The following is a 27,739-nucleotide window of genomic DNA, read 5'->3' on the forward strand; positions in this document are numbered from 1 at the left end:
TGACTCACCTTTCCAGCATGCCGGGCAGCACCAATCGTGTCATCTGCAAAAAGAAAACATTCGTGATGGCTGAGAATGCAGACACCAGACAGCCAGAGATGAGGGAAGCCTCCCTTCCTCCCAGAAGCAGCTGCCACCCCCTCCACCCCAGCCAAGGCTCGGGGAAGCAGAGACCATACTTTGCGTGGGCAGTTTATTTTTATTCTACCTGGGTAACTTGGCTCTGACAAGTAGTGTGTGCACTGAAACCAGTGAACCGATCCAGCTAGTAGCAGAAGTACAATAAGAGTAAATAAAAATGCCTTCACCACCCTGCAGCATCCATGGCTCCTGAAGAACACTGAAACACCAGCATACTATGCCATGTGTATGACCTTTCTCTCCCCACAAAAAGCATCTGTGTTCCCTAAGACTGACCAAATTCACCACCCATGCCAAACCCAGGACAAAACGCAGTGCATTTCAGCTAGTCTTACTGAACTGCTGATGTTAAGTTAAAAAAAAAAAATCAAACTGGAGCAGCAAGAGCACTGGACAGAAGTACTGAAGATGAGCATTCTAGCTCTGGTAACCATGTCAATACATCTCACTGCTCAAACCAATCTCCTTTATTTTATAACAAATATTATTAAAGCTTTCTAGCATTAACACAGTAAGAATAGTTACCGTCAGAAGGTAGGCAAAAGGCGTTTAGTTTGCTTCTGACCATGGGCAGCCTTTGTGTAAAAGTGAGAGCATTACTGCAGTAGACGTACAGAAAATGAGTTCATAGGCTACTGCTTCAGTGGTAAGTTCTGAGCAGCCCTAGTTTTACAGCTGTAAACATTATCTTACATACAGAAAGCATTTAGGACCCCAAAACGTTATTCTCCTGATTACACAGATGTTGTCCACAATAAAAGAAACCTCCCTGGCTACTTCTCTCATGGGAGGGTAACTTCCCCACTGCTCTGCAAAGTGCTGCCTTCATCAGGTGTGAGAGCAATCCATCTGCAACCTAGCTGAAAAGATCCTCCAGAGCAGCAATCCTAAAACAAGCTTCCCAAATGCAGGGCAAGCAGCTCTGACGAGAGAAACAAATCAAGCATTGATCCAAACCTTGATGAATTTTCAGATAGCATGAAATAACTAATTTCCTAACGCTAATTAACATCCTAAAATATGAACTGAATCCAAAGTTTCTGCCTGTAAGAAATAATGTAGTAAAAGAAAAAATTCAGCTTGTGCCAAATACTACCCGGCCCCCAACCAACCCTGCTAACATGTCATACTACTGACACCACAGACAAATCAGACAAGAAACATACAACTTTAAATGAAAATGCTGTCCAACAAAGTTCTTGAGACAGTGGTGGACGGGTGTGCAAGAAAATACTTAATGGCACCAAAACACAACAGTATCCCTGCTGATACCAAATTAACATGATACCTTAAAATGTGAGATTTGAGTTGGATTGGAGGGGAAAAAAAATCAGCATATACAGAAGTACAAAGCACCTGTAAGCACTCTTATTAGAAGCAGCAAACCTGACTTACTGTAGCAAGCTATTCATATTAGTATCACTACTGCATTAACCCTTACACGTGGTGGAATCTGGTTTTGGTTTTGTTTGCTTTTCCAATTGTAAAACGTACCATTTCAGGAATAAAGGAGAAACCACGAAAGGAAACTAGACTTCAGTTGATCACAGTCGATACACAGAAAGAGGCAGAGAAGGGCTGTGTTTTGTATTTTATTGGCATTTCTCATTTGGAATAGATTCTGCCATCAGACATGCTGCGTGACAGCTTCGACAGGTCACTGTACGTGCAGGAATTGAACAGACCTTACTTCTATGGAGTGGGCTGTTGACACACGCACCTCTCAGCACTGCCCCAGAAGTCAAGCCAAGTTTTTCCAGAGGTGGTAAACATCAGAGCTAAACAGGTCTGATGCAACTTCGAAACAAACTCTGACATAACTATACTTGAGCTTTTTCACATAGTAATGCTTCAAAAGAGATGTGAAAGTGCCTATTTTAATTCTGTACGGATAAAGAATGATTTCGGCTGAGTCTAATACTAGCTCAAGAACAGCAGATCTTTTATCTGGTACAAGCTTTATGATCTCTACCACAGATCCCTTGGCAAAAAGCAGCATACTGCTACTTGCCTGTCAGGGCAGTATAATGCTGCATATCATCTTCATAGATTGACATGCGGACATGAACTGCAATTGCCTCCCCTTAGGCAACCCATAAATGGTTTGAAAAACTAGTATAGCATCTCCCATTGTAATGCAGAGGGGAACACATGCTTGAAACTTCATCATAAATCCTTACAAATGCATTCACGGTCTGAATCCCAACTGCAAGCTGACACACAGCTCTAAGCTTCGCATATTACGAAGCTGCTGGTTACTATTGCTACCCAAATGAGAGCACAGAAAAACATGCTACAATAACTAGTATTTGACTTACACAGGTTAAGAAACTATGAAGCCACTGACAACTGAGACATAACAGTAGGTACACAACACCAGTGGAAATGAAGAACGCTCTCCCCAACAGCTTGCTGTTACGTAGTCGGTTTCCAAAGTTCAGCTGGATAGGCAATCGTATTTCCCCTACAAACACCCCCACAGAAAAACACTGATGACAAAACTGGATTTCATTCTTAGCATCACCTCCACTTGTTTCCATTAAAACGAGCATTTTTAGAGAACTTTAAAAAACTGCGAAGTAAGGCAAAGCTGTTTTTCCTATGTTTTTACCTCTTGTAACATGTAAAGAGAAACATGAATATTTAATATCTTCGTGCAGTAAAAACACTTTTTTTTGTTGTTTGTTTTGTTTTTTAAAGAGCTAAGAAACAGAAGGCAGCTCTTTGAGTCAGTCTCACCTCACCCAACCAAGTCCTTGGTAAGGCTTCCAGCAATGCAAGAGCACTAGTGTAAAAATGCTGGCAAAGCCTTCTGTAGGCACATTCAGATTATCTGGCACATCTCTACTTTATACACATGTATAAAATGCTCCCAGCATCAATTCAAAGAAAACAAGCTATAGCAAAAACGTAGTTTTTCCACTAATAACTGTGTCCAATTGCTTACATGATCTTTATTCAAAATCACCAAACCAGCCAACGTCTTTGTCTTCAACAGCCATAACCTCAGATACGCCATTATGAAATCGGCAGTTCAACAAGAAACTGATCAAGAACTAAATAAACGTGTTCCACATAAAGAATCAAAGAATCTAGGTGTGATTTAGAGACAGCCAGTTCTGCAACGGGGTGTGGTTAATAAATGCCAAAGCGCTGCAAGTCTGAGTCCCTGGGAATTCACAGGTAGGACACAGGAGAACTCTACTGTAGGGTTTCTTTCTCTGAAGACAATCTAATAAAGAAAGAAGAAAGTGACAGAAAAAAGTGACAGAAAACCTAAAAGAAAGGCTGGGAACTATCCTAAGTAGCATGCCTTCAGTTGGGGGGTACTGAACTCACTTCAGCTTTCCTCAGACAAGCATTTTTCTGAAAGAACTACTGCTTTCCACAGAAATACCTGTGCTGCAGTTGAAACCATGGGTACTCCCCCAGGAGTCAGAAGGCTCAGGTAACTTCAGGCAGAGTAGCCAGACACCAAATTACTTAAAAACTGCCAGCTCAGCCAAAGAAATCTCTTATTTCTTTCTGAAAGTTTGAATTAGAGCAGAGTGAGAATGCATGTGCATGCGTGTGTCAGAAAAATTTGCTCAAGACAGCCTTTTTTATGTCAGAAGTTGTCAGTACCTTGTTTTATATATGCTGATAAAATCTTTAGCACACAAGCATGAAGCAGTAGTAGAGCTTCTTTCCCAATAATTTCACATATACATGTGTAAAACTCTGAACAACGCTACCACAGAGTTTGGAGTCTCCTTCGTTTGTTTTGGTAGATAACAGGACAAGGGCTATATTATTTTGAAGTCAACTTCTTTCACACAAACTCCTAGCTCGTAAATCCCAGGATGCTTGTAACAAGTGGGAGAGATTTATTAAAGCCAGTTCATCACTCTTTTAAAGGCGGCTGTCATATCTTGATGTTCATGCATCTGCAAATTAATTTATTACGTGCCTGCCAAGTACCGCTTACATTGTCCACTCTTCCTCTCCAGACCTATCTTCTACCTTTTTTTTTCTACCCTTAATTTTGAGAAGAAAAAAAAAAAAAAGGAAGACTACTTTAGTCTAGAGAAACAGAAGTTTCTATTTTCATCTGCAAAGACACAGCCATATGGTTAGATTTATGTTCTGAAACAGGTGCTACACTTAAAGTTCTTATTAGAAGACCAACAAATAGTTAGAATTTATAACAATGCAATTTCAGTGTTTCTTCGGAAGAAATAAATTCTCCCATTCTTATTTATCACTGAATTGCAGCCTTTTCTCACTCTGATCCAAGCAATAGCACAGGAGCAGAGCTTAGGGAAGAAAGACGACTTGTGAAGTTCAGAACACCTTGAAGGTGATATTCACTCAGACTGCTATAAGCAGTAGGAAAAACTGATGTAAAATACTCAAAGTCATCTTTCACATCTTATGTGCCACAACTGTCATACAAAGCCAGAAACGTAATACCACTGTTCTATATTCAGAGACAAATCATTCTACAGTAAGATGTTATGACTGCAAGCCACTCTTTCCACTTCCAAAAGGTGTAAGGAACTGTAACGAAGCCTGTGCAAGTACAAAAAGGATGAAGCTCGAGAACTTGGGCAAGATTTTTATTTTGTTATCCAGCTAAGAAGCCTCCTTCAGATTTCATTCACAGATCTGGGGTGAAGTTATAACAACTCAAAGCAACATAACCTTAATAAAGGTAAGCAATTCCCTGTGATGCACCCACTCCTGTACAAAACCATAATTGCTACCATAAGATAACTCACACTGCCCAGGCAGAGGATTGACAGAAGTTCACAAAAGCACCAAGCTATTTAACAATTAGTTAACTGACACTGTGCCTATGGAACTCTCCTGTGCAGACTTACTCTAAAAGAACTAGGGAATTATATTCATGCACTATTAGTTAAATTGATCATGAAGCTATTCTCAGCATCTACTATTAAGTTTTCATAATGCATCTCTTTCAAAACAACAATTTCTTAATGCAGCTCATACCTGCCAGTTTCTACAAATATAAACTATTCTTGTTCGGCTCAGGGTAAAACCGCTGTCAGCTCAACAGAAAATCATACAATAATCCACGTGGCAAGGTCAGTAAGTAGAAAGGGAAACATAGGATATACAAGTGGAACTATGAACTTAACATGCTGCAACCCCTGTTCATTGTCAGCGACTTTCCATTGAGCAACACTTCTAGGAAAGTTTTCTCTATTTAGAACCTCAGACTTTCAGAGCCCAGTTTGCAAGGAAAACTCCCCAACTAAGCAATTTTCCCATTTGTGTAGAAAAAAAGATAACTCAAATAAGTTTCAATGCAATGTGTATTTCTCACAACCCCAAACCTACAAAAAAAAACCCACAAACACAGAAGTGTAGGGTTTTCCTAAAAAAAAAAAAGCTCACCCATTGCTTGTACTTTTAAGGAAAAACCCTAATTGCTTCCCCTTACCATTGCTGGGAAGTCTTTGTTGCAGCTCCCTCTCCTACCTTGCTGACTTTGAACCTAAGAGCATGATACACATCAAGCTGGGACAACTGCAGCACCTAATTTCTCCCTCTGGATCATTTCAGGGATATTCATGCCTACCTTCACAGAACACTTACTCCTCTTCCAAGTACTGGCAACTGTACTTCTCTGTCACCAACCTGCATTATCGACTTGGCTAAATCATCATCTTCCCTGTTTGATTATGACTTGGAATACAAATGTAAAAGTTCTCTTGACTAGAATGGTATAAGCACACACATGCAGATCTCTTCTCACAAGTCAGTGTCACCGCATCCCTCAGAATTATGCTCTTCTTGCTGTTATCCTTTCCAATATGCAATGAATGCAATAATTCACATATGGTTCTAGCAGGGGACAAGCAACAGTCATCTGACCTCTGGAAAGGTACCAGTATAGGTGGGGTATCAGCCTGAGCTAACCCATCTGAACACCCATGCCAGAGAAATATGATTGCTGGCTTTCAGGGTTACTGCTCCCCGGGCTTTTCTTCTTTCTATGCACAGGTCTACAAAAGAATTTTTTCCCCTCTTTTTCAAATAGACTAGCTTCATCCACTCCTTTCAGTTTTGTATAGGTTGCTGTTTGTTTTTCCCCTAAACTCCACTTCAGACTTTTCAGGCATCGTCTAGAGTCGTTCCCTTGTCCTGCCCAGTATTCACTACTTGGTGCAATTCACCTTCCCCTCCTCTTCCATTAAGAGGGCAACTGACACCAGACCTCAGTTCAACACAGACTATGTATTTTGAAGTCTTAAGCAAATTATAAGCCTCTCAAATACAATAATGATAAAAATCCTTGATCTTGTAGGCCTATTATCCTTCTGTAGTTGACACTAGGTAAAAAGCACAAGTAAGGTGATCAAGGCAAAGATTAGCACAGACTCCAAGGCATGTATGCGTCTGTAATTTACTCTCTCCCTTCCTCTGTTAATGCCAATTTCCAACTGAAGCCTGGCCTGCAAGCCTGAAAACCACATTCCCTCTACAACATAATAGCTTTCAAACCAATTCATCTCCTTGCTTAATCAAGCGCTAAGCCAGCACTCCCTCAACTATTTAGTCCCACTCGTTTTTCAGGAGAACACAAGTTTATGCCTCACTCCCAATGCAATTAGCATATTGTGATGCTGCAAACAGAAATAAGGCACTTGCTGTTTCTCACATACTTAGTAGCTCTTGTGACTTCCAAAGGAGAAAGAAGAGCTCCCTAAACCATGAGAAACTATTCTCTGTGCTTATTACCTGCCCACTTTTTCCACTGGACAGCAAGTCTGGCATCCCTAGCTCCCAGTACGTTAATCCAAGAGCCAAATCAAGTCGAATTGTTTTTCCAAGTGAAATCAAAGTCCGTTGCAGCATACAAAGGTGAAGCAAACAGAAACAGACAATGTTGATAAAAAGGAACTATAGAGGGCAACTATAATCTTGGCTCTTCAGCACTTGCTTGTTAGTGAAGAACCCCCAGACTTTTGACTTGGTATTTTGTTTAACACCAAGCAATGAGTTGTCTGCACCCCTGTTTTCCAAGATGTGGGTTTTACGTAGCTTGTCTTCAGTGGTTTAAAGGGCATTTTGAAGGCAGGTCACAGTAATCACAACATTGGATGCCAGATTGATTGAGCCCCAAAATTGCAACAGCATGGGGTTCATAGGTCACCTAATCCATCAGTGCTTTAAGGACATGACAGGGCTAGGCAGCTGTGGCAGGAAACACATTCTTAAACACTGGGGAAAGTTATATCACATTAGAGACTAGCACTGACATAAGGGTTAAGCAGCAGAACCAACCAGGCTGGTAATTTATCCTGGGAGGTTAAGATGGGTCTTCACTCTGTGTAACCCCTCCTACATGAAGATTGTCCCCTAGGAAATCCAGTGAGCTGCTCAACAAAGAGATAGATGGGTCAGAAGGGAAGGGGTAAGTGAGTGTTACATTTCAAAAATGCTTACACTTGTGGCAACAGAACAGACCTTAACATTTCTGCAGAATCCAACTATGCTGAATATCTTAAATTTCCCACTTCGAGCCTAAGAAGTGATTTAGCTAGCTATTTGACATGTGCCAGAAAAGTTGTAGTGTCCTACAGAGGTGTTGCTGATGGCATGTGGTGCAGGTTACACAGAAGATACTACTTCATTTTAAGTACTGAGGAGGTTTAATCCCAAAGGAAATGAAGTGGGTAGGGTAGCTACGTTCCAGAACCTAAGTGGACAATTTTTTACCCCTGGATAAGAGGTGTTATCACCATAAAACCCTGAAGTAACTGTTCACAGGGTTTTGTCCCCAAAACCTAAGCAAAAGGACGCACAGATTTTTCCTAAAATTGTCTCCTACCACGATTCTCTATTTCTATGGGTTCTCCTGAAAAAATGACTTACAGATGGTACATATCTCTAATGTGCTCCTCTCCCCAAAACAGTAAGCATCTGGCATGCCTACTGTTTAATTACACAACAGGCTCATGCAGGAGGAACATTTTCAAGCCTGGAAGCTTATGCTCAAACTCTGATTATACCCAGTAGCACGAGCTGTTCACGGTCAAGAAAAAGTTTTCAAACAAATGGAAAAATACTATTAACACACTAGCCTCACAGCAAATAGAGGGTACATTTTTACATATGTGGCAACAACCACATTATAATGTGAAGACACTGACACACTGAAAATTTTACCAGAAAAGAAATTGCATGACTTTTTGTTGTTGTTGTTGTTAACTTTAGTTGGATATCACTGATTATAAGCACGGAACTCAAAGCAGCGCTAATTCGTTCTGGAAACCAATATAATCTGGCTGTGTCTCTGGAATTTTAGGTACATATCCAACAAAGCAGGCCTCAAATTATTCCAGTCTACCATCTTCAGAAGAACATATTAAAATAGCTAGGCTGAAACTTTCCTAGTCTAAGGAAACGTTTCCAGGAGGGCTGACACCCCAAATTCTTTAATCACTGAATAGTGCACTCCCTCTGCTGGCACAGTACAGATGTCACACCTCACCACTTTTCTGATTACACCTGGTGTAACTGTGTTAACATTAAAAAAAAAAGTCTGCTAAATAGCAACTGTAAGAGAAACTTTCAAAGGTGCCCACCAATAACTGACTTCTCTGATGAAAGTCTTGCAGGAGTGCCACAAGACCCCATGGCCTACAAACCCCCTGGGCCAACTAAAATCGGTGCTTACCACATTAGCTGTGTTTTTCAACTAGAAAAGTTGCTGAAAGCCTACTGTTGTAGCATTTCTAACTTTGCAACAAGTAGTTAGTTCTAACATGTCAAATAAATGCACGCTGAAGTGAAAGCTAGCAGCAGGCTGCTCTCCTGGTTCAGTCATGCAAGGGTTGCATGTTTCACTGCTGTTGTTTAAACAAGGTGTGAAAATCCTACAGAGGCATTATTTTCCAAGGTCCTGCGCTTCCTCACTCAGAAACAAGACACCTACAGTTTAGGCTCCCCTACTAGAGCACCATGTTAGATGAATTCAGTACTTGACCTAATCAGAACAGCTGCAAGAAAGCCAAATCTTTCAAGTCACCTTTGAAGCACCTAACATTTTGGCTTTGAGGCAGAAGGTTAACCCTCAGCTGCTGGAGATGCAAGCTTTTTGTTATGCAGAAGAGAAAGTTAAGGTTTAGCAGTGAATAATCACAAGGGAGTTTCTTTACCACTGTTTCCCAATACACTAAGTGACCTCCTATGTCATGGTAAGCAGCTGCTATTAGCCCTGCCCATTGTTTAGCTTTGAAGTACAAGGATGACAAACTGACGTTTGAATGAACCTCCTTTTAATAAACGTTAAGCGTTTTAGCTTGAACTGCTGTTGATTTCTTCCCAACAGAAACATCAGCTTAAATATCAAAAAGGGAAATTTATACTTCAAAAGTTAATGCAGACTTCTGTAAATTCGTGTTTCCTTCTTCCTCTTGTATTTTACAGTAAACATCTATGTACCTTCTCAAACCAGCGTACAAAAACCTGACACATGCAGTGATCACGGTGCCTACCCCACAAAACATGGATACAGAGGGAGAAAAGTTAAGGATTTACGGGAAGAATCATATCAACAAGCATGAAGAAGCATTAAGTTGTTGTTTTGTTTACGCACCTTGCTCTTCTAAATAGCTAAGAATTATCTTTGTAACAAATCATATTTCACACAACAATCAGAATATTCCGCTACAAGAATCATAAATTCTAGGTTACCCTAAGACGAAAAATGAACTTGTGGCCCAACAGGTGAAAGTAACTGCTTCAGACAACCGAATTAGAGTTGTATACTGGTTTTGAATTAAGACTCCCAGAACAAGTGTTGGTAACAGGTAGCTTACCTTACAAACAGACATGATGTTAATGTTGATCATTTTGTCAATTGTCTGCAAGAAAGCAAAAGATTTGTGTTTTGTTGTAAGCTTGTTGCATAACATTTACACACCCCCTGGGTTGTAAGTGCTAGGGTAAATTAAACCTTACTCTTCTACATCCACCTTTACTTTGTGCCTTCTTGCTTTAGTATCAGGAGCAGTGACAGACTTTCAGAGCCGTCTCACAATTGCTTTTGACCAAGTTTTATCCCTGAATAGGGACTCCTGCTAATAAAAACCAACACAGATATATCTCATTGACACTGCATTTCCTAACACCATTTGCAATATTTATGAACTTTAATAAATTCTGATATTTCAGACATGTTCATATATTCATGTTTATATTGTGCTCTTCACCACTTCATAACATTGTTTCAGTGCTTACTTTTCTAAGCAGAAAGCCCAAAACCACAATGTATACAGTTAGCTACAGAGGGTTTGGAAACAAATTCATGTACCAGTGAAAGTGTTGAAAACCTGCAATTACAAAGTACTCAATGCAACCACAGTTGTCTCTACATTACCAAACATCTAAAGGGGTCACATTTAAGTTTCAGAACAGTGTTCTGGAATATACAGCTACCATTCATGAGGTTGCTTAATTCCCTTCCATCACTTAAAAATCACCCCACAAGCTAAAGCAGCTCAAGAACAACAGCCAGATAAGACCATGGACAAGAGTGGTGTTCAGTTACTGACCAGAGCATCTGTCTGAAATAGAACTACACTCTGCCATTGTTCTTCATCTGACATATAAAAAACACTGCTCAAAAAACAGACTGCCATCATCTCAGTTGTACTATGTTGCCTATGTAAGACTCTTAGAACCCTTTTGGCTTAATTCTAATCAGAGAACCTTGTTGGGTGTTTTTTTGTGTACCTTCACCAAATATCAGTACTTTTGCCTCAACCATTAAGCATTGAGTGCTAACAATGAGAACGCTGCAAAGCAACAGAAAAACCACTCACATTATCCAGGTCTGGAACATCAATGAAATATTCAGGATATGAATACGAAATTCCCACGTTGTTTACTGAAATGAAAGCAAGAAGTTTTATTCAAATTGCTTCAAATCTATCTGATTTCCGAAGCTCTAAGCGCGACTTTCAAGTAATACTCTTAAAATGTTGCAGTCGAACCACTGTACCCCTTCAGTCAAGTTTCCTTAACTGCAAATCCACTTGTACACAAGTGGGGTGCGAGAGCAAGTACGCGAGGCGTTTTTAACACAAATGTTACTGCAGTTGTTCACATGGTGTCCCATATGTTCTTGATGCATTTCTATGGCCTAGCCCACCGCACGCCTCTCGTGCTGCTGCCCCCAGCGCAGCAGAGGACCACCTCCCCCGGTGAAGATGCCGTGCCGGCGGACGAGCTCCACTGCTGTAACAGGCAATGCAGCCACAGAACCAGAGCTTCGCGCCAAAGGAAAGCTCCCAGTGCCTGGCAGGACATTCGGTGAAGCCGTTCAGCATCTTTTTCAATAAATAAATACGAACCAAGCAAAAATAAGAGGGAGAAGTCTCCCATTAAGATCCCTCAACACTTTTTTGGGACGTTCGCTCTGTTCCCCGCCCGTTGCAAGGCATGCAGGTTGATGACAGCTATGGGACACACACCAAAGCCCTCCTCAGTCTTAGATTGGTGTGGAAAAACAACACGTGTGTTGGGTTTTGCCCAGGAGAGCCCCAGGAAGGAAATACACTGCTGCCCGCGAGCAGGACAGCAGAGAAGGGAGGACAGGAGAGGAGAGGAGAGGACAGTAGGTGGCAGCAAGAGCCCAGGCGCTGCAGCGCTCCCGGAGAGGCTGGGGGAAGGAGGAGGCACAGCTCCGAGTGAGGAGAAATCACATTAATGACAGACTCCGTACATTAAGCAGCCTGTGTTTTTGACAGAGCCTCTGCCTTTAGAAATGGTTCCTGGTTTGCTCTCCCTGGGCGTTCGCAGACGTGCTACACGGAGATCCATCGCAGTAAGCTGCTCTCCTGTCCCCCAACACGCTCCTCACATCTGCAAAATCCCTCCCCATTGGCAGCATTAAAATTAACTGAGCGAATGTATTAATTACTTAAACCTGATTTTTTTTTTTCCTCCCTTCATCGCAACACTTCAGCCTGGCAAGGTTTTATTCTGAGACCTGAAACCAGCATTCATTCTCCAGTCTTAACCCAAGTAGTGGAAAACTTCTGCTATCATTAGAAAACAATGCAGCTCTGCAGCCTCAGTTTATTCAAACTTAATAAAGCAGATTGGTATGGAGACAAAAAACAAGCAAATGGGATCTCCGTTTCCTAAGTATCTGTTGTTCATCTTACGCAAGTGAATCTTGTGACATTTGGTTGCTGTGGCAACATTTTACATTTATATAGCGTCTTACACCCCAGAGAATCCTAAAGTGCTATATATGCTCAGCAGCACTGCTCACCTCTAGGGTACAGTCTACAGGGGGGTAAGAAACACAGTTAAAAGGTACTGATGCCTTTTTTTTTTTATGTTGACAGTTCAGGTTGTGTTTTTGAATAGCCCCTACACCTGTGCCAAAAGCTGTAATTTTTACACCCAACGTGAAAGCTATTTAAGCATCAGCAGACGTTCAGGACACGCAGGCAACACGCAGAGGAGATTCTGGCACAAGTTCACATGCTTCATTCACAGATTCTCTCAAACAACCGCACTTTTACCCCAGACCTCTCGGTATATCTATGGAAACCCTTAGCTGATTTGTCATAATGTGCTTTAAAATTTTAACTTTTGGATAATCTTTAAAAAGAAAGGAAACGAGGAGAACAGGGTTTGACAAATTCCTAACCGATGTTTGTTACATTTAGAGACCTAAGTTTTAAAAAGGAGCAAGGTCCAATCTTGTTATTTCCAGAGCAAGAGAGAAGATTTTCCCCCTGGTTTTCATCCTATATTAAACCATTTTTCAGCCCATCTCTCTGGAAAGGATTTTTGCCATGAACTGCAGAAGAGTTTTGGGACTATCTTTGGTTGTTCTTTCTAAATCCAGCATATCGCCTATGACTTGTGTTACAGGGATAGTTGCACAAAATTCACACCCCTTACTAGAAACTGCGACCCAGTTATGTACCCTTCCAGTTTTAGCCATCGTTCTTCTACCAGATGATATTTTTCTGTAGTTTGGAACAGACTTTTTTTTTAATGTTTTTTAGTTTGTAAAGGCATATTTTACCTCAAAAGAACTGGATAACAACAGGATAAGAAGCTGTCCAGCTCTAACTCGTTTCGAGAATCACAGGGATTTAAGAACAGCAAAAGCAAGATTTCCCACCTCTGCTTGTTTAACATATTGCTGTAGCTAGCACATGTTCGAAGTCACTGACAGACGCTGTTTTGAACACACAGCAAAAACATTATGCAAACTCTTTTAGCCTTCATACGTGGGTGAGAAGAAGCTTCCAAATAAGAAGTTTACAAGGATTTCAATCTGTAAGTTCTTTAGTTAGACTCGGTGCAACTATATAACCAGAAGCTCAATCTTCAGCAGTATATGTGGAGATTCCTGTGTCGAAGTGCAACGTTAAAAAAATAATTACCACAGATCATCAGCAACCGTGCTATACTGCCAAGGGTTCTCATAGATATTCTTCTAAATGAGACGCAAAAGAAGAAAATAAGCTGTAACCTGCGAACTCATCCCTCATGGTTCTTCTCATTTAAACCCATGTTTTTCCTCGCAAAGACATGCGAAACACAGATTTGCAAAAGCTGTATTCTTGATTACAACACATGCTACAGAATTTAAAATATAAGGCACTAAAGCATGAAATTTAATTGCCACAAAAAAAAATTAAATATGGTTTTTCTAGAGTAGCCATAGCCTGTGCTGAAAAATTACACTGATAAGTGGTTTTTGTTAATACAGCTGTATCTGGGGAAAGAAAAAATCCTACGTATCATGTAATCTGATGATCTCAAGCATGAGACCTACTAAAATTGCAAGTGAACATCCTGCTTAGAAAGAAAAAAAGGCATCTGTAAACCTGCATTGGCAATGGCTGCAAGAAAATGGTGAAAGAACTCAGCTAGAGAATACACGACTCTCAAGCATTTAGTTGCTATTTTTACCATGTTTTTAGTCAAGGTGCTTGTGCAAATAACCAAGCTCTGTTTGAAGAATGCCATTTTCCTGTAGTAAGCTGAGAAAAAGAAATTGAAACAAATTCACTGCTTTCGTGCCCGAAGTCTACAGAAAGTCAGATTTTCATGATTCTGTGCATCACCATAACTTTAGCACAGTCTAACAAATAAAAAAGCCTTTTCAGTTTGGATACGTACCTCACACAGTAAAAGATTTGCTGAATTTTGAGATATTTACATGATACACTATTCTGTCGCAATTGCTATGTGACAGACAGCTTGCAACAGATCAGAATAAACATTAATTTTAATCCTCAAAGTTTCTTTGGAAATTATTTCCTTCAGAAAGAAAAAACGAGGTATCCACAGCTCTGTCATAACTACTGTACAGGCAACATGTTGGGGAGATGTTGGCAGCTGCCCTTACTCCAATTTTAGGTGGATTTGAATTTTTATAGTAATTAAATACTGGATGTCATGAGTTGCACGTACTCAAATCTGTCAGAAGTATTAGGGAGCATTCTGTGCTTCATCATTTAATTACAGCATTTTTAAATTGAGTTTTTATGTATACTATTTTCTTGGGCATTATTTGCAGGCATCATAAAGCAAGATCCATCTATTAGAAACAGAGCTCATATACAATATTACCACATGTGACAAATTTATTTTGAAATACGCTTTTAAAAGAATAGTTCTAGCTCCAATTACTGCACTTTGGCTTAGTAAAATGAGTTTTGGAGTAACAAAATAACTTAAACAGATGACATACTGGCAGGCATCTGAGCCACAGGACTTCATAAAAATGTTATGCCTTATGTTTAGCATGACAGGTTCCCATCCCCATACTGAGAAACTGTAGAAATCTAGGGTATGCACAGGTATGTGTGCTTCTGCCCCACAGTTCAGGTAAGATTCACGTAAACCACTGTTATGGCTAAATTCCTCTTAACACATGATAGACACCTTTCCGAAATGACTTCAGTTCTACACTCTGCGACGTAACAGGGGGGATCACCTTGTCTTTTCAAGGACTCCCGTAACACCTACACTTCTGCACCGTCACAGGCCGCGCTCGGGCGTATTGTGCTGCTGCTAGCAGAAGGACACTGGCTTCCCAACACGACCAGAACGCACTTAAAGCTTTTGAGACAGGAGACAGTTACTTGATGCTATATTCTAATGATTAAATTTCAACAGCTCTTTAATTAAAAGTTACCAGTTCTCCCACAGGGCTCTACTGCTAAGCTGAATCTAAGTATCTAGAGCTTGCTCGGATTCTGAGATGGCATTGGGTCAAGTAACTGTGCATGCAGTCACAAGCTAAAGGAGCCTTTAACAATTGCAGAATAACACACAAAAAACACTCAATAAGCCTCAGTTCCTAGAACCTGAGCACACATGCAAGCACCAGCTCGTGTAGTGCATCATCGGGGAGCTAAAAAAGCATACTGAGCATACAGTGACGTAGTTTTAGTCAGGCAAATGATTAGTTTTTGTGAATTGTTTTCAAAAAACTTTTAAATGTCAAAAAGTCAGTAAGCGTGTTGAAACAAAACACAGTGTGAAAGATTTAGAAAGACAAGACACAAACCTAAAACACCGATCTCCAGGCCTTCCAGTCCCGCCTTGATTCGATTGTAAATATCTTCTCTCTCTCCAAAGTCTGCCACGATAACTTTTGTTTCCACATCGTACTGCTCCGCTAGGAAAAAAAAAAAGTTATGAAGTTTGAAGTAGTTGAATTACCATTCAAACACTAATACTATATGTGGTTTTACACATTATTTTAAGTAGCTAATATTACACTAACATTTTCATGTCTTCAACAGGAATCCTCGAATTTTAATGTAACCTGCATAAGAAGTTTGCAACATTAAGCTATTTCTGGTGAGAACATGCATTCTCAAATGATTCAGCACGTTTTGTTTGTAAGGGACCGTGAAAATGGCAAGAAAACAAATTATACAGATTTGTACGGAAGCCAAAAAATGCTGAAATCAGAAAATACACATACACAGCAGTGTCCAAGTACAACTTGACAAGGACACTTTCTTCCAGCTTATGGCAAATGGTAAACGAGCGGCTTCAGATCGAGCAAAACTGTTCTTTATTGCCCTCCATTTGCATTCTCACTTCCGATGCCATAAAACGTTTCAAATATTTAGTGTTTTGAACACAGTGAGAACAGGGAACTTGTGGGTGAACGAGAGCAGAGCTGTGAGTTCAGTCACTCCAAAACCATTCCAATATGCTTTTATCTCCTTCTTTAACACAACAGGGGAAATACATACAACCAACTGCATTTTGAAATAGAAAAGGGAAGCAAGTATATGAATTTCCTCATGTAAAGAGCAATTCTGCCTCCATCAAGCTAGATTAATTACATTTAATTAACATCAGTACAATGTCCTCTCGGACTTCAAAAGAACAACCCAGCAGCTTAACACTGAGGCATTTCTGAGTTTTGCTGCGCCTAACTTCCCACCCTGGCGCTCCCCGAGGTGGCTGTATACATCTCAGGAAGGATTTTGCAGCATTTTGCCCCTGCGGCCATTCATAAAAGCGGTGTCAATTTGAAGGAAAAGAATCATTCACAAAAAGATTAGAAGCAGCCAGCTTCCCGTGATGCTCTTTCCCATTCAGGGGAAGTCGCAGCTCCCAGGATTCTGCCGTCCATTCATGCAGAATCATGAATCCACCGAACTCGCTGGGCTCTGGCTGCCTCCCTTCCCCCGCCAGTATCCCTCCTGGCAGATGAAATTATTTCTCCTCCTTTCCCTCTCCCCACCCCTCAACCCCTTCATCTCTCGTGAACAGCTGCATTGTTTAAAAATCCCCCGAGAGATGTTGCTATGTGGAATGACGACGTAAATAGCATTAAGCCCCTACTGCAGCAGCAGTCTTGTGATCGCGTCAGAAGAAAATCAAGTTCAACATTTGGGGGGGGGGGGGGGGGGATGTTCTATTTTTGGACACAGCTGTTCTAATATTTAACATACACATTCGAATTCTTACAGGACACTGAATTAAAGGCAACGTTGTAGGCACATCAAATATGTGCAAGGGGACTGGGCGGGCGAAACCGAAGGAGAACACTTCCACACACATGCCGTTTTTAACTGTTTTACTGTATCTGCAGCTGTCTTCACAGCCGTTCAGATGCTTCATGAAATGCAAGTTGTTTAAAGGACCCAAACACCATCCTCACAAATTTGCTCAGTTGTTCCTGGCCCTTCTAAGCTAAACGCTCTTCATTAGGATTGTTACCGATTTATCCTCTATGCTTTTTGAAATCACTACAGAGATGCTGAGAGGAAGAGTTAAGAAAAAAATAAGACCTAATGCTATAAATAGAAAAAAAGAAAAAGCCCTCACACCGCTGCACGTATACGATCACTTCTCCAAGCCTTCAGAAAATTAGCCACTGCATTCAAGGTAGCTGCGCAATACCCCTACAAAAACACGCAGCACCCTTTGTGGGCTGATGGCAGGTAGCAGAACGTATAAAGCATACGAAAAGCAAAAGATTGCCTACTGGTATGGCCAGAGGACAGAGTCTTTGTGCAGCTGCTTGCTCGCTCCAGACACTCCAGATTTTCCTGCCCCAGCAGCAGACTCCATGCACTGACCCAGCTCTACCTCCCTGTTTCACGTAGCAGCCAGAGTCCCCACACTCAGCCCCAGAACCTGAAATAGGTGGCAAAACCCACTTGATTGGAGAAAAGAGTAGCAGACACATCTGGTAAAATGGTTGTGTGTCAAGTAACGATGCAGACAGCATTAAGTCACTGCTGCGTATGCTTGTGCTAGTAGTCAGAGCGCAAGGTGCAGAGCAGAACAGGTGTGCTCTGCTCTGTAGGAACACCAGAAAAGGGAGTTTCCCTGATCTTAACGATTAAGATGCCTTCAAAGAGATAGGCTAGAAAAGACAGTAGCACATATCCTTGTTTTATCTGCCAGAAAGACTGAAATGAAGCGCAACAGAGGAAGAAGCAAGAAGGCTACATCCTAATCCAGGATAACTAGCAGTGACTGGACTCTTCTCCACCCAGGAAGAGAAAACCTCAACTCCCTCACAGAGCTTCCAGCTCAAAGACCCTGAGGTTCTCAGGGGCCACAGGGAAGGAAAGGACAAACCATTTTTTTGCAGCCAGCAACCAGAACGTCTGAAGCAGCTGATATTATGTGCCCGTGTGTCCAGCGTTCTCGCTGATATATTGACAAGCGAATCTGGTGTTTCGCCTTTGGGACTGGTGCTTCAAATGCTTCTTAGCACAGGACTGAGTACACTCGCACTTGGAAAAGAAATGATGTGCTATGCTATTAGTTCAGATCGCATAGTCTTCATAAACTCCTGATTTTAGACAATGTTATATAAAAAAATTAAAGCTCATGGAAGTTCTGGAGAGCAAAAAAAAAAGTACTGGGAAGTGGCTGGGAGGTAACATTTTAAAGTTTATTTTTTTGGAAACAAGTAGCTGAAAGCAGCAGCCCTCCCTTAGCTGACATCTTGGTGGACAAGCTAAAAAAACACTAAGGAAATGAAGTTTTCACACCCAAATAAACTGCACTTGAAAGAATGTTCGCCCAGAGGAGTAGCCTTGTGTGCCTCACTGCAAATGCAAACAGACCTCAGCCTGGTGCTGTTTACATGACACAGGCAGCATCAGTGTTAATGGGGTCTGTGGTCAAAAACCCTGCAGGAACAGGAAAACTAGAAGATTGTCCATAAAGAAAAATAATAGTAATAATGTTAAAAGCATTTGGCTACAGCAGCATGATTTATGCTGCATATTTTGAAACAAATCCAGGCAACTTTGCAACAGGGAGGTTCAGGATCAAGCATCTGAGGTCCACACTAAGGAGGTATTGGGAACAGTGATTGCAAGCTCAAGGTTGCATTTAAAAACTCTTGCTAGAACAGGAGAATCTCAGCTGTTTACATTCAGTCTGATAGAAACATCACTGCCACAGCGACATGGTAAAGAAACTGCTTGCAAAAACATACCAGGAGTTTCACTTGGTCCGTAGCTTCAGGGTGGCCGGAGATGCAAGCAAAGCAGTGGCAGGAAACAAAAAACATCCCTCCACTCGTCAGCACACAGGAAAGAAGTTTGGTCAAGTAAAAGTAAGGTGATTCAACTACCGTTCACAAATGAAAACCTCCTATTTCCAGTATCACAGCAGTGGCAAGACTCACACTAATCCAGTATCCAAGCCTCTAGAAGCAGTTTGTAATCTTGCAATACCTTCTAAAGAAGTACAGAGATGAAGTCAAAACACAAAAACCTCCTGCGTGTTTAGTACTGCATCTATGCACAGCAGACATGAAGAAGAATTTAAGACTATAGAGCGGCTGCAGATAGCTCTACAATTTATTTATTTATTAAGGCAGAGGCATTTCTTTCAGGAATTTATCCACTTCGGGCCTTTCAGAGTTCACAGGAGTAGCATACTGAATGCCATGGACACGTGGAATCTGTTTTCCAGGACCCTCAAATAGATTCCAGACTGGTGAGAGCAGGTTGTTGCTACACACTGATGTTACTCCCCAGATAGAAGCACCTTAAAATCAGCCAGGTATAACACGACCTAGTTTTGTCTGGTCATTTTGTAGGAACTTAAGATTGCAAGGTATGAGCTTTGCCTTACAGAAGAATGGTGACCTGCTGCTAATTAAGGTTTTAAGTTTCTCAGTATCTTGGACTTCATTGAGTAAGATATTTAAAGTGGGATACAAAATATAGACACAGTGAAATACAGAATAACCAGAGGCACCTGGGGACACCTATTTGAAAAAAAAAAAAAAGCAGAAACCTTGGAGAACCTGCAACAGCCCTCAGAACAAGATCACAGTAGTGCAGATGGAAAAAGGGTGATTAGAGCAAAGTCCCTGGAACCACCTGTGTTTTATTTGTTTGAATTACCAAGTCCACTGACATACTGAATACCTAAACCACTGGCCTTCCGGAAGAGATGCGATGCCCTATTTGTGCAGCTGTATCAGCCCTTGTCCCAGAGGACAGATCACACTTGTCTCTTTGGTGAAAAGTGGAAGAGGAAACAAGACCAGCGCCTGCAGAGCAGCTCCAAAGACAGGGAAGAGTCACTGCTGACCCTAATTCAGAGGGATGCTGCACAACGGAGACACAATGGAAGAGAACGTGGGTGTTCAGAAGGGCAGCAGATACACGGCAACAGATAGGTATCCAAATGGAAACCCCTCCATAAGTTATGGATATTCTTATAAAACTCTGAAACAGTGTACTGGTGACCAAAAGAATAATAAACAGTTGAAATATACCTAAAAGAGAGCTCTGTTTGCACCTGTTTTGCATAGAAGTCTCCATGTAGGAACACCATACTGCATCAGTTTCTGTATAGCATCACGAGATGCCTACCTACGATTTAACAGAACTTGTTGTGTTAAAACACACCCTTCAAAGCATGTGCATATACACATTTGGTCAAGCACTGAAGAATAGGGACAGATTCCTTTCATTCTACTACACAAGCAACACTGCCAGGGAATTCCTTATATACTGTACTAATTGCACCATGTCCTTTAAAAAGTGAATACTTAATCTAATCACATCCAAGCATAGAACAGAAAAAATGTCAGACCTTATTTATAATGTTAAAATGGTTATACAGCTTTAAGTTTCAGTACGCACACACAAATCAATTCCTCACTTCTCAGCTTTAAATGAGACAGAAAATGGATTTTAAAGCCAAAGTCCACGAACCCTTCTGCCATATGGAACATTTAAGTTTCTATAATGTGCCTGAACAGCGCTGTTACTACAAAATATAGGAAGAAAACGTGCTTTATTAACACTTGCCTCTATTTGCTCCCCTGAATCCCGTCACATCAAAATACATCATTTCAAAGATACACTTATCAAGTCAGAAGAACATTCTTAGCAACACACAGGATCAATCAATAAGCCCATTCACCCAAATATTATGCTCAATATTGTAAGCTTTCCTAAATCAAGCCTGCCCCAATTACACAGCTAACTAAAAATACGGCATCAAGCAGCCTGCGAGAACAGCTGCACACGCGAACAGCCAGGGGGGCCGCACAGCCAAGCGAGGCCAGCGCTTCCAAACGTCAATGTTATTTCCGCAGGAAACACCAGCACAGCTTTGCTGCTCACCGCTCACCCCTCCTCGCTCCGAAACGGGTCTGCAGGTAAGGCATGGAGGTTGCACCCACGGACACAGAGCGTGACTGCCCTTGCACGGGTCAGGAGTGCTGCCCACCCACACGTCTCACCGTGACGGCGTGTAGTTGTCCTCGCTGCTGCCTTACAGTACCCACTAGGGCTGAAGTTTCACAAAGGATTTGCTAGGGTGCAGTCGCAGACTGGTGCAGAGGTAAGCGCAGGGAGAGGTAGGGGAAGATCAACGTTACGCGACAGACGGCACAAATTCAGTTCCTTCCCTCCTGTTTCCCTGCTGCTACTTTCAACTGCCCCTCCAACACTTTTTTTTTTTTTTTTGATCTTCATTGGTGGTACTGGGTTTTATACGGCACGGAGAAAACTATTTTTAGTTCACTAAAGGAATGGCGTTCCATTTTAGGAACGGCACACAGCCTATTTTGAATACTTCCTATAATAATTGCTAAGGTATGATTGTGACAACGTATATGCATGATGCATATAAAGCTGATTCTTTTTTAAAAACACTTCTGCAAATAAAAATCTACTTTCTTCAGACCTTACCATTAAAAGCAACAGTAATGATGACCTCCCTCCCCTTTTTTAACTCCTCAGATTCAAATTAAACAGACTGAACTCCAGAATGACCAGAAGAATTATTTAGTATGCTATTTAGAAGATTATTTAGAAGAACTTAAGAGTCACTTACAGAGACAGAAAGGTATCATACTAGGGCTTAACAAAAAAAATGCTTTTACTCTCAAGACAATTTCAGGACGTTTAAGTCAGTCACTCCGCATGAATTAAAGCCAACAGCTTCTCAGTTATTCAGTATTATTTGTTAAGTCCCTGATAGTTTCATCTGGATTTGGCATCCAGAGAAGAAAGTGCAGTCAAAAGCCTGGCACTTAAAAGCACAGACTTCAGGGTTTTCCGAAGCATTAGTTGCAAGAGAAAATACATTGTTAATTAGTCCAGTAATTACATAAAATACATAAAATAGCATAGCACACAGCTCAGCACTGGAAGCATTGCACATGTTGGCTGCAAAACCTGTTTAGCATACTTGTATCCATTAGTCGCACTATTTTATCTATTTTTTATAATCTTTTTCTTTTTTCCTGAAGAATCTGTAGTGAAAAACAGATCAGCTGAGTCTCCTTTCTCTATGTAGAACTAGTAACTGTCATTATTTTCCTTGCCACAACATGCTCCTGAAAAACACAGAAGTGGCTATCAGCATTTCTTTAGCTGTGAAGTGTGAACTGTGAAGTCTGTTGTGGATTTTCACAGCTTTGACAGGCAGAAAGGACTTGCTGTAATGGAATTCAACTTGCTACAGAAGTCACCTGTGTAGTGAAGTTGTAGAAGGAAGACAGCACTGTGTGGATCATCCAGTCCTCTCCTTGTGCCAGAGAGAGACTGGTCCCTCTAGAGCCTCTTAGAAGTCCTGATTGTAAATATCTCAGACAATAGGATTTCCACCCCTTGCCTTAAAACAGATTTGCAATGCAGACTTTCACTCAATGAAAACAATCCAGTATTCATTTTCCATGTAATACTAAGTTTACTTTGTTGCTGAAAGTGATAAGCAATATATCGCAGCTTTTGTGTTAACAAGAAGAGCTCTCATTTTTGGCATCCACGAAAGCATGTTACAAATAGTTGGGTTTCTCTGTGCTATTTTTTTGTTTGTTTTTAAGCAGAGTCATTAAGTTCCTGTGCATTAAAGAAAATGCAAGCTCTTCCCCACTCCGCTATTGCCAAGCAGAGGCAGCAGTGACCCTGAATGCCTGTGGGGATAACTAATTCCTCCTGCTTCTTTAGTCAGGATTTCAAAACTCCTGAGCAAGTCAGCTGCCCTATCAATTTAATTACCTAGCAGCTAAAATATTATGGCTCAAGACACCAACAGGACAGTTATTCCTGAATCTGTAGACACAATATACACAGTATTTAAGGTGTGGAAGAGGCTACTTCGGCTGTAATTTATAGTCAGCAAAGGAAATGCAAAGCACCTCATTCACATTTAAATAATCTTTACACATTTTCTTCTCCTGGAATGTGTGTGTTCACAAGCAATCAACACAACAAACACTGCACAAAAACAGTCTCACTGCTCTCACAGCCAGCACGCTTCCAGTTCTTCTGTCTGCAAGAGAAGACCTTGGTCTTGCCATGTGTGAAGAAAACACAATGATTTGCAAGAATTTTACTAGTCACCTGCAGAATGTTTTACTCTTGGCTCTTCCTACCTTGTTGCTGCCTCAAAATTCCCCCAAAGGGTGGACTTGTTCCAGGACTGCATTCTGCAGTTTGCTGGACACCTGTCAAATATTTCTCTTCAAAGATTCTGGTCATTTTTATTTTTTTTTTTTAAACACAAATCTGGGCAAAATTTCACTGAGAAAATATATGAGAAACAGATAAAAAAGAGGGACTGGGGGAAAAAAACACAGAAGCAGGACTTTTAAAAAAATTAAAAATAAGCTCCCTACACAATCACTCTTTTACATGTCATGTTGATAGTATTCAGGGTTCCTCATTTCATTTACTGAAAAATTAATAAAAATTTGTGAATCCTCCTTCAGCTCTCTACAGTGTCTGACAGCTGCTCGTCGAGTAAGTGGCTGGCACGATTCAAGACAAACCCATGGGAAATGACCTTCACTTCATCCAAGGGAAACTTGTTTCCAAGTGAAGACCAAGAGCTCATTTTGAATCCAAGATCCTTATGGTATAGCATGTGAAATGTGACTTCAGTGCACCAAGACGAGTTCAAAATATTTGAAGCCATTTTGTCAAGACCAAGAAATATAGGAGGATACAGAGAACGTCAAGCCGAAGCTAGCTCAGATGATGGAAGGCTGCAAACATTAATTTACCTTGAAGTAGATCACAAAAGGTCAAAATAACTGCCAGACAGTGTTAGTCTTCAAGTTAAGCTCAGGAAAGTGAACCTTGTCAATCCTATGCAAGAAAAGTAAGAAGATGATGTCCCCTTCCTCATCGAGCATGTCTGCTCTGCAGCCTCCTCTATTAAATTCAAATACTTCTCCTTGCCTCTCAGAGCTGGTGGGAAGGATTTACCAGGGCAGGAGGGAGGAGATGCCAGTGACAGGTCAGAGATCACGTGGCAAAGCACTCCAAGGTAGACGCAGCTGAGCTACAGCCTGGGAAAACTTGTGCAGAGGACAGCTTTGCCGGAGCAGGTCGTTGGCCATTTGTATCAGTAGATCACAGCAACACTTCAGGCATGAGCAAAGTTATCAGCATCAGACCCGCTTCAGAATGCCATCCACAACTTTGTTATCAAGAAAGCTGGGAAAAAAAGCAGTAAGACCCATCTGCCTCGGAAACAGAAGGAATGTTTCTGGTTTTGGCACCACACCCCACTCCTTCCTTGTGCTTACTAGCAATCGCACCAGAGCAGTGTGAGCATGATAGGTCCCAATTCTAAACAGGAAAGCTACCGGCTTATGATGCAGCTGAAGTCTCTGGATTACAGAGCAGTTCAAGATGAATCTACCATGACCAAGCAACTTCCAGAACACTACACAATGAGCTAAGGAAACAGAAGTAAATAGTCAGCTAGCACAGCTTTTACAAAACGTAACAATCAAAATATAAAAATCAGTGACTTAAGGTACAAAACCATCAAAGTTTTGGACAGCAATTCTTAAGCAGCATTAAAGACTGGAAAACAATGACTTGCCTTTTCTTGTCTCCTCACAGGTCACTCACAACTCCACCACCTGTCCTGTGAAGCCATAAGCTAAGAACGTGTACAAATACCAAATTCCTCTTTTGGCAATTTCCCTACTGGCAAGCTCTCTTTACAGCGCATTCCCTGCTTAAGTGTTTAACATCATAATACAACAGACACCTTAAAAAAAGGTTGTGGAACATTGATGTATTATGAACTAAACTAGATCAAGAATTTTGCAGAGTGAACCTAGTAAGTCAGTGTTCCTATAAGGATATTTTAATTAAAGAAAAACCTATCCAACTTCATGCATATGCAGACCGCAATCACTTAAAATGAAATTCAAAATCTTTTCTTCGTTCTGTGGCCTAAGTCCTATCACTGACAGGACACAAAGGAGAATTTCCTTTTTGTGTCAAATCCTACAGCACCTAAGCATTCTGCAAACAAACTCAGCTTTACAACGTGCTTGTAGGAGACTTTCCAGCGTGCCTGAAATCTTGAAGCACTCACACTTCATCCGCTAATTTTAATTAATCAAATTGAGCTACAAGTTCAGGACAGTTGGCTTTCTTGTTACACCAGTACAGCCAGTTTAATGTGCACATGCAGACGCACGCACCAAAAAAAAAAAATCTAATTCAGGTCAGCTGGCATTTACCATTCATGAAGTCCCATCAGCACTTCTCTTACAACAGTGCTTATGCAACTTGTGCTTTGTACACAGATATAACTCCTAATGTAAGTACATTCAAAGAGCAAAAGAAAGGATTCTTCTGAAAAGAATGAATGTACCTGATCCTCAGAAACCTTCTCATTATTTGTGGCAGAGGGCATCTAACCTGTTGCTAGTATCAGCAGGACTCTGGTCAGTGAAAATGACAAAGGAACAGAAAACATGCATGGCTCACACAACTCAAAGAACTGGAATTATTCAGAGTTAAACAGCCATTCTGCTTTCAAGTGATTAAGGGTCATTACTTGAAACGATCAAGCTCGGCTCTGTTTGAAGAACAACTGCAGGACCAGCATGAAGAAGTATAAATCTACCTTAGGAGTCTGCAAGGGAAGCAGTCAGATAGTTAAAGCATTAGCTCTTAACAAAATAATACGAAAAACACACTTTCCCACCTTATATATGACAACATCTGAACAGACTGCAGAGATCACAGGAGCCTGAAGACAAGAAAACTTTGTCCAGCTAAAGCCTATCAGGACCTGAAAGCACGATTCAGACATGTTTGATTATGCAGACTATCCTAATCCTTTAGCATATGCTACAAGGAACAAGGTATACATTTCACTAGCTCGGTGTTGTCAAAAGAATGTTCTGAAAACCCAATATGAGTCATCTCATTTCAGAATGGTTTAGGAAAGAAAGCAGAAAAATGTTTGGGTGAGGCCTAACAGTAATTATGTATTACAGGCTGCTCTGCAAAGGTAGATGTACTTATTTTTTAGAATCTGAAAAACTCTCCTAGCAGCCATCATTTCAGAGCTGGAAGCTCAAAGCAGTAGATTTATCTGTCTTGTCAGCATCATGCTTAAGTCCCAAGGAGGAAGAGATTTCCAGACTGGTACAGAAAGGGTTATGACCGCTTTCAGGAGGCTTGTCATTTCACGCTAAAAACCATTTGATTCCAGAACAAGATATTTGTAGATACTTCTATCAATTACATTTTTTTAGCAAGACACCTCTATACAGCGTAGTAAAAAATGTGACTGCATATGCCCACATACGCAAACTACTATCCAGCTACTGCAGTCAGTCACCAAAAAGACTGTAGTTGCAGCTTACTTAGGTATTTGCAGTAAGCTTCGGTACTCACACAGGTTACCTGAGCAGTGATACCTCTACTCTCACATTTCCCCTGTGACTGTATTGACTAGAGTATCACAGGTATGGTCAGTCACTGCAGCGACATCCTGAAACGCAGGATGCTAACGAACAGGGACAATTACTTCCAAACTAGCAGAAGGTAGGACCTGATGCCATCTGCACTCTAAGGATGCTCTCTACCATAGATATACACACAAAGACTTTTCTGTCAAGGAAACAGTTTCATCCTACAATGGACACTACAGGTACATATATTTAAACCCATCCAGAGAACTGTATGCCCTCTGTTTTTCAGCAAACTAGTAAAATAGTCATTAAACAAGCTGAAGCCCTTGAGTGACTTAGTCATCATCACATTCACTACGCAACCCATTACAACTTAGTAGAGGAGAGTTTGTTGAGGTTACTTCTAGATTATACTTTATAGTAAAGCAGTGCCACCTGCAAATTTAATAAACATTTTAACTGTATTATTTTGGCTTGAGTCTGTTATGTCCTTGGAAAGACAGCTCTTACACTTACCTGTATTATGTACACAAACCATTTAGGAAAGCAGGAAAAAACAAGGGAGGGTAACAGAAGCAGGATCTTAAAGGTTTTGGTACCCAACATCATTATACTGAGAGATGTGCTTTATAGTATATGACTCCCACTCCTACTTATCAAAAACCTCTACACGCAAGACTACATTTCTCACTTTATCTTGACATACTCTGCATAAACTAATAGCTTCACATTAAATCTGCCTTAATAAAAGATGTAGATTACAATATGAATTCTTGTGCATTATGGCTATACTTTGGCTTGGTTGGAAAAACATTTGTCAGCAAGAAACATGACGAGCCTAACTGACCCTGTACAAATAGTGATTTTACATTTGTGACTGGAATACTTAAGTTACTGGGTGGGTTT

General features: G+C 40.9%; 1 protein-coding gene and 1 long non-coding RNA gene across 2 annotated transcripts in view; one reads left to right on the top strand and one right to left on the bottom strand.

Annotated features, from left to right (window-relative positions):
* HSD17B12 (hydroxysteroid 17-beta dehydrogenase 12) overlaps positions 1-27,739 on the bottom strand; it is a 76,185-nt gene that overhangs the window by 16,538 nt on the left and 31,908 nt on the right. Inside the window, 4 exon segments of the mRNA XM_080594608.1 lie at positions 9-43; positions 9,975-10,019; positions 10,980-11,044; positions 15,707-15,817. Of these exon segments, the coding sequence (XP_080450734.1) occupies positions 9-43; positions 9,975-10,019; positions 10,980-11,044; positions 15,707-15,817 (256 nt within the window).
* Positions 15,827-27,297, top strand: LOC308196106. The gene is made up of 2 exons (XR_013952093.1): positions 15,827-21,310; positions 23,873-27,297. It is a non-coding gene; the product is annotated as an uncharacterized lncRNA (long non-coding RNA).

The sequence above is a fragment of the Anser brachyrhynchus genome (assembly GCF_964034855.1).
Source record: "Anser brachyrhynchus genome assembly, chromosome: 5".
NCBI lineage: Eukaryota > Metazoa > Chordata > Aves > Anseriformes > Anatidae > Anser > Anser brachyrhynchus.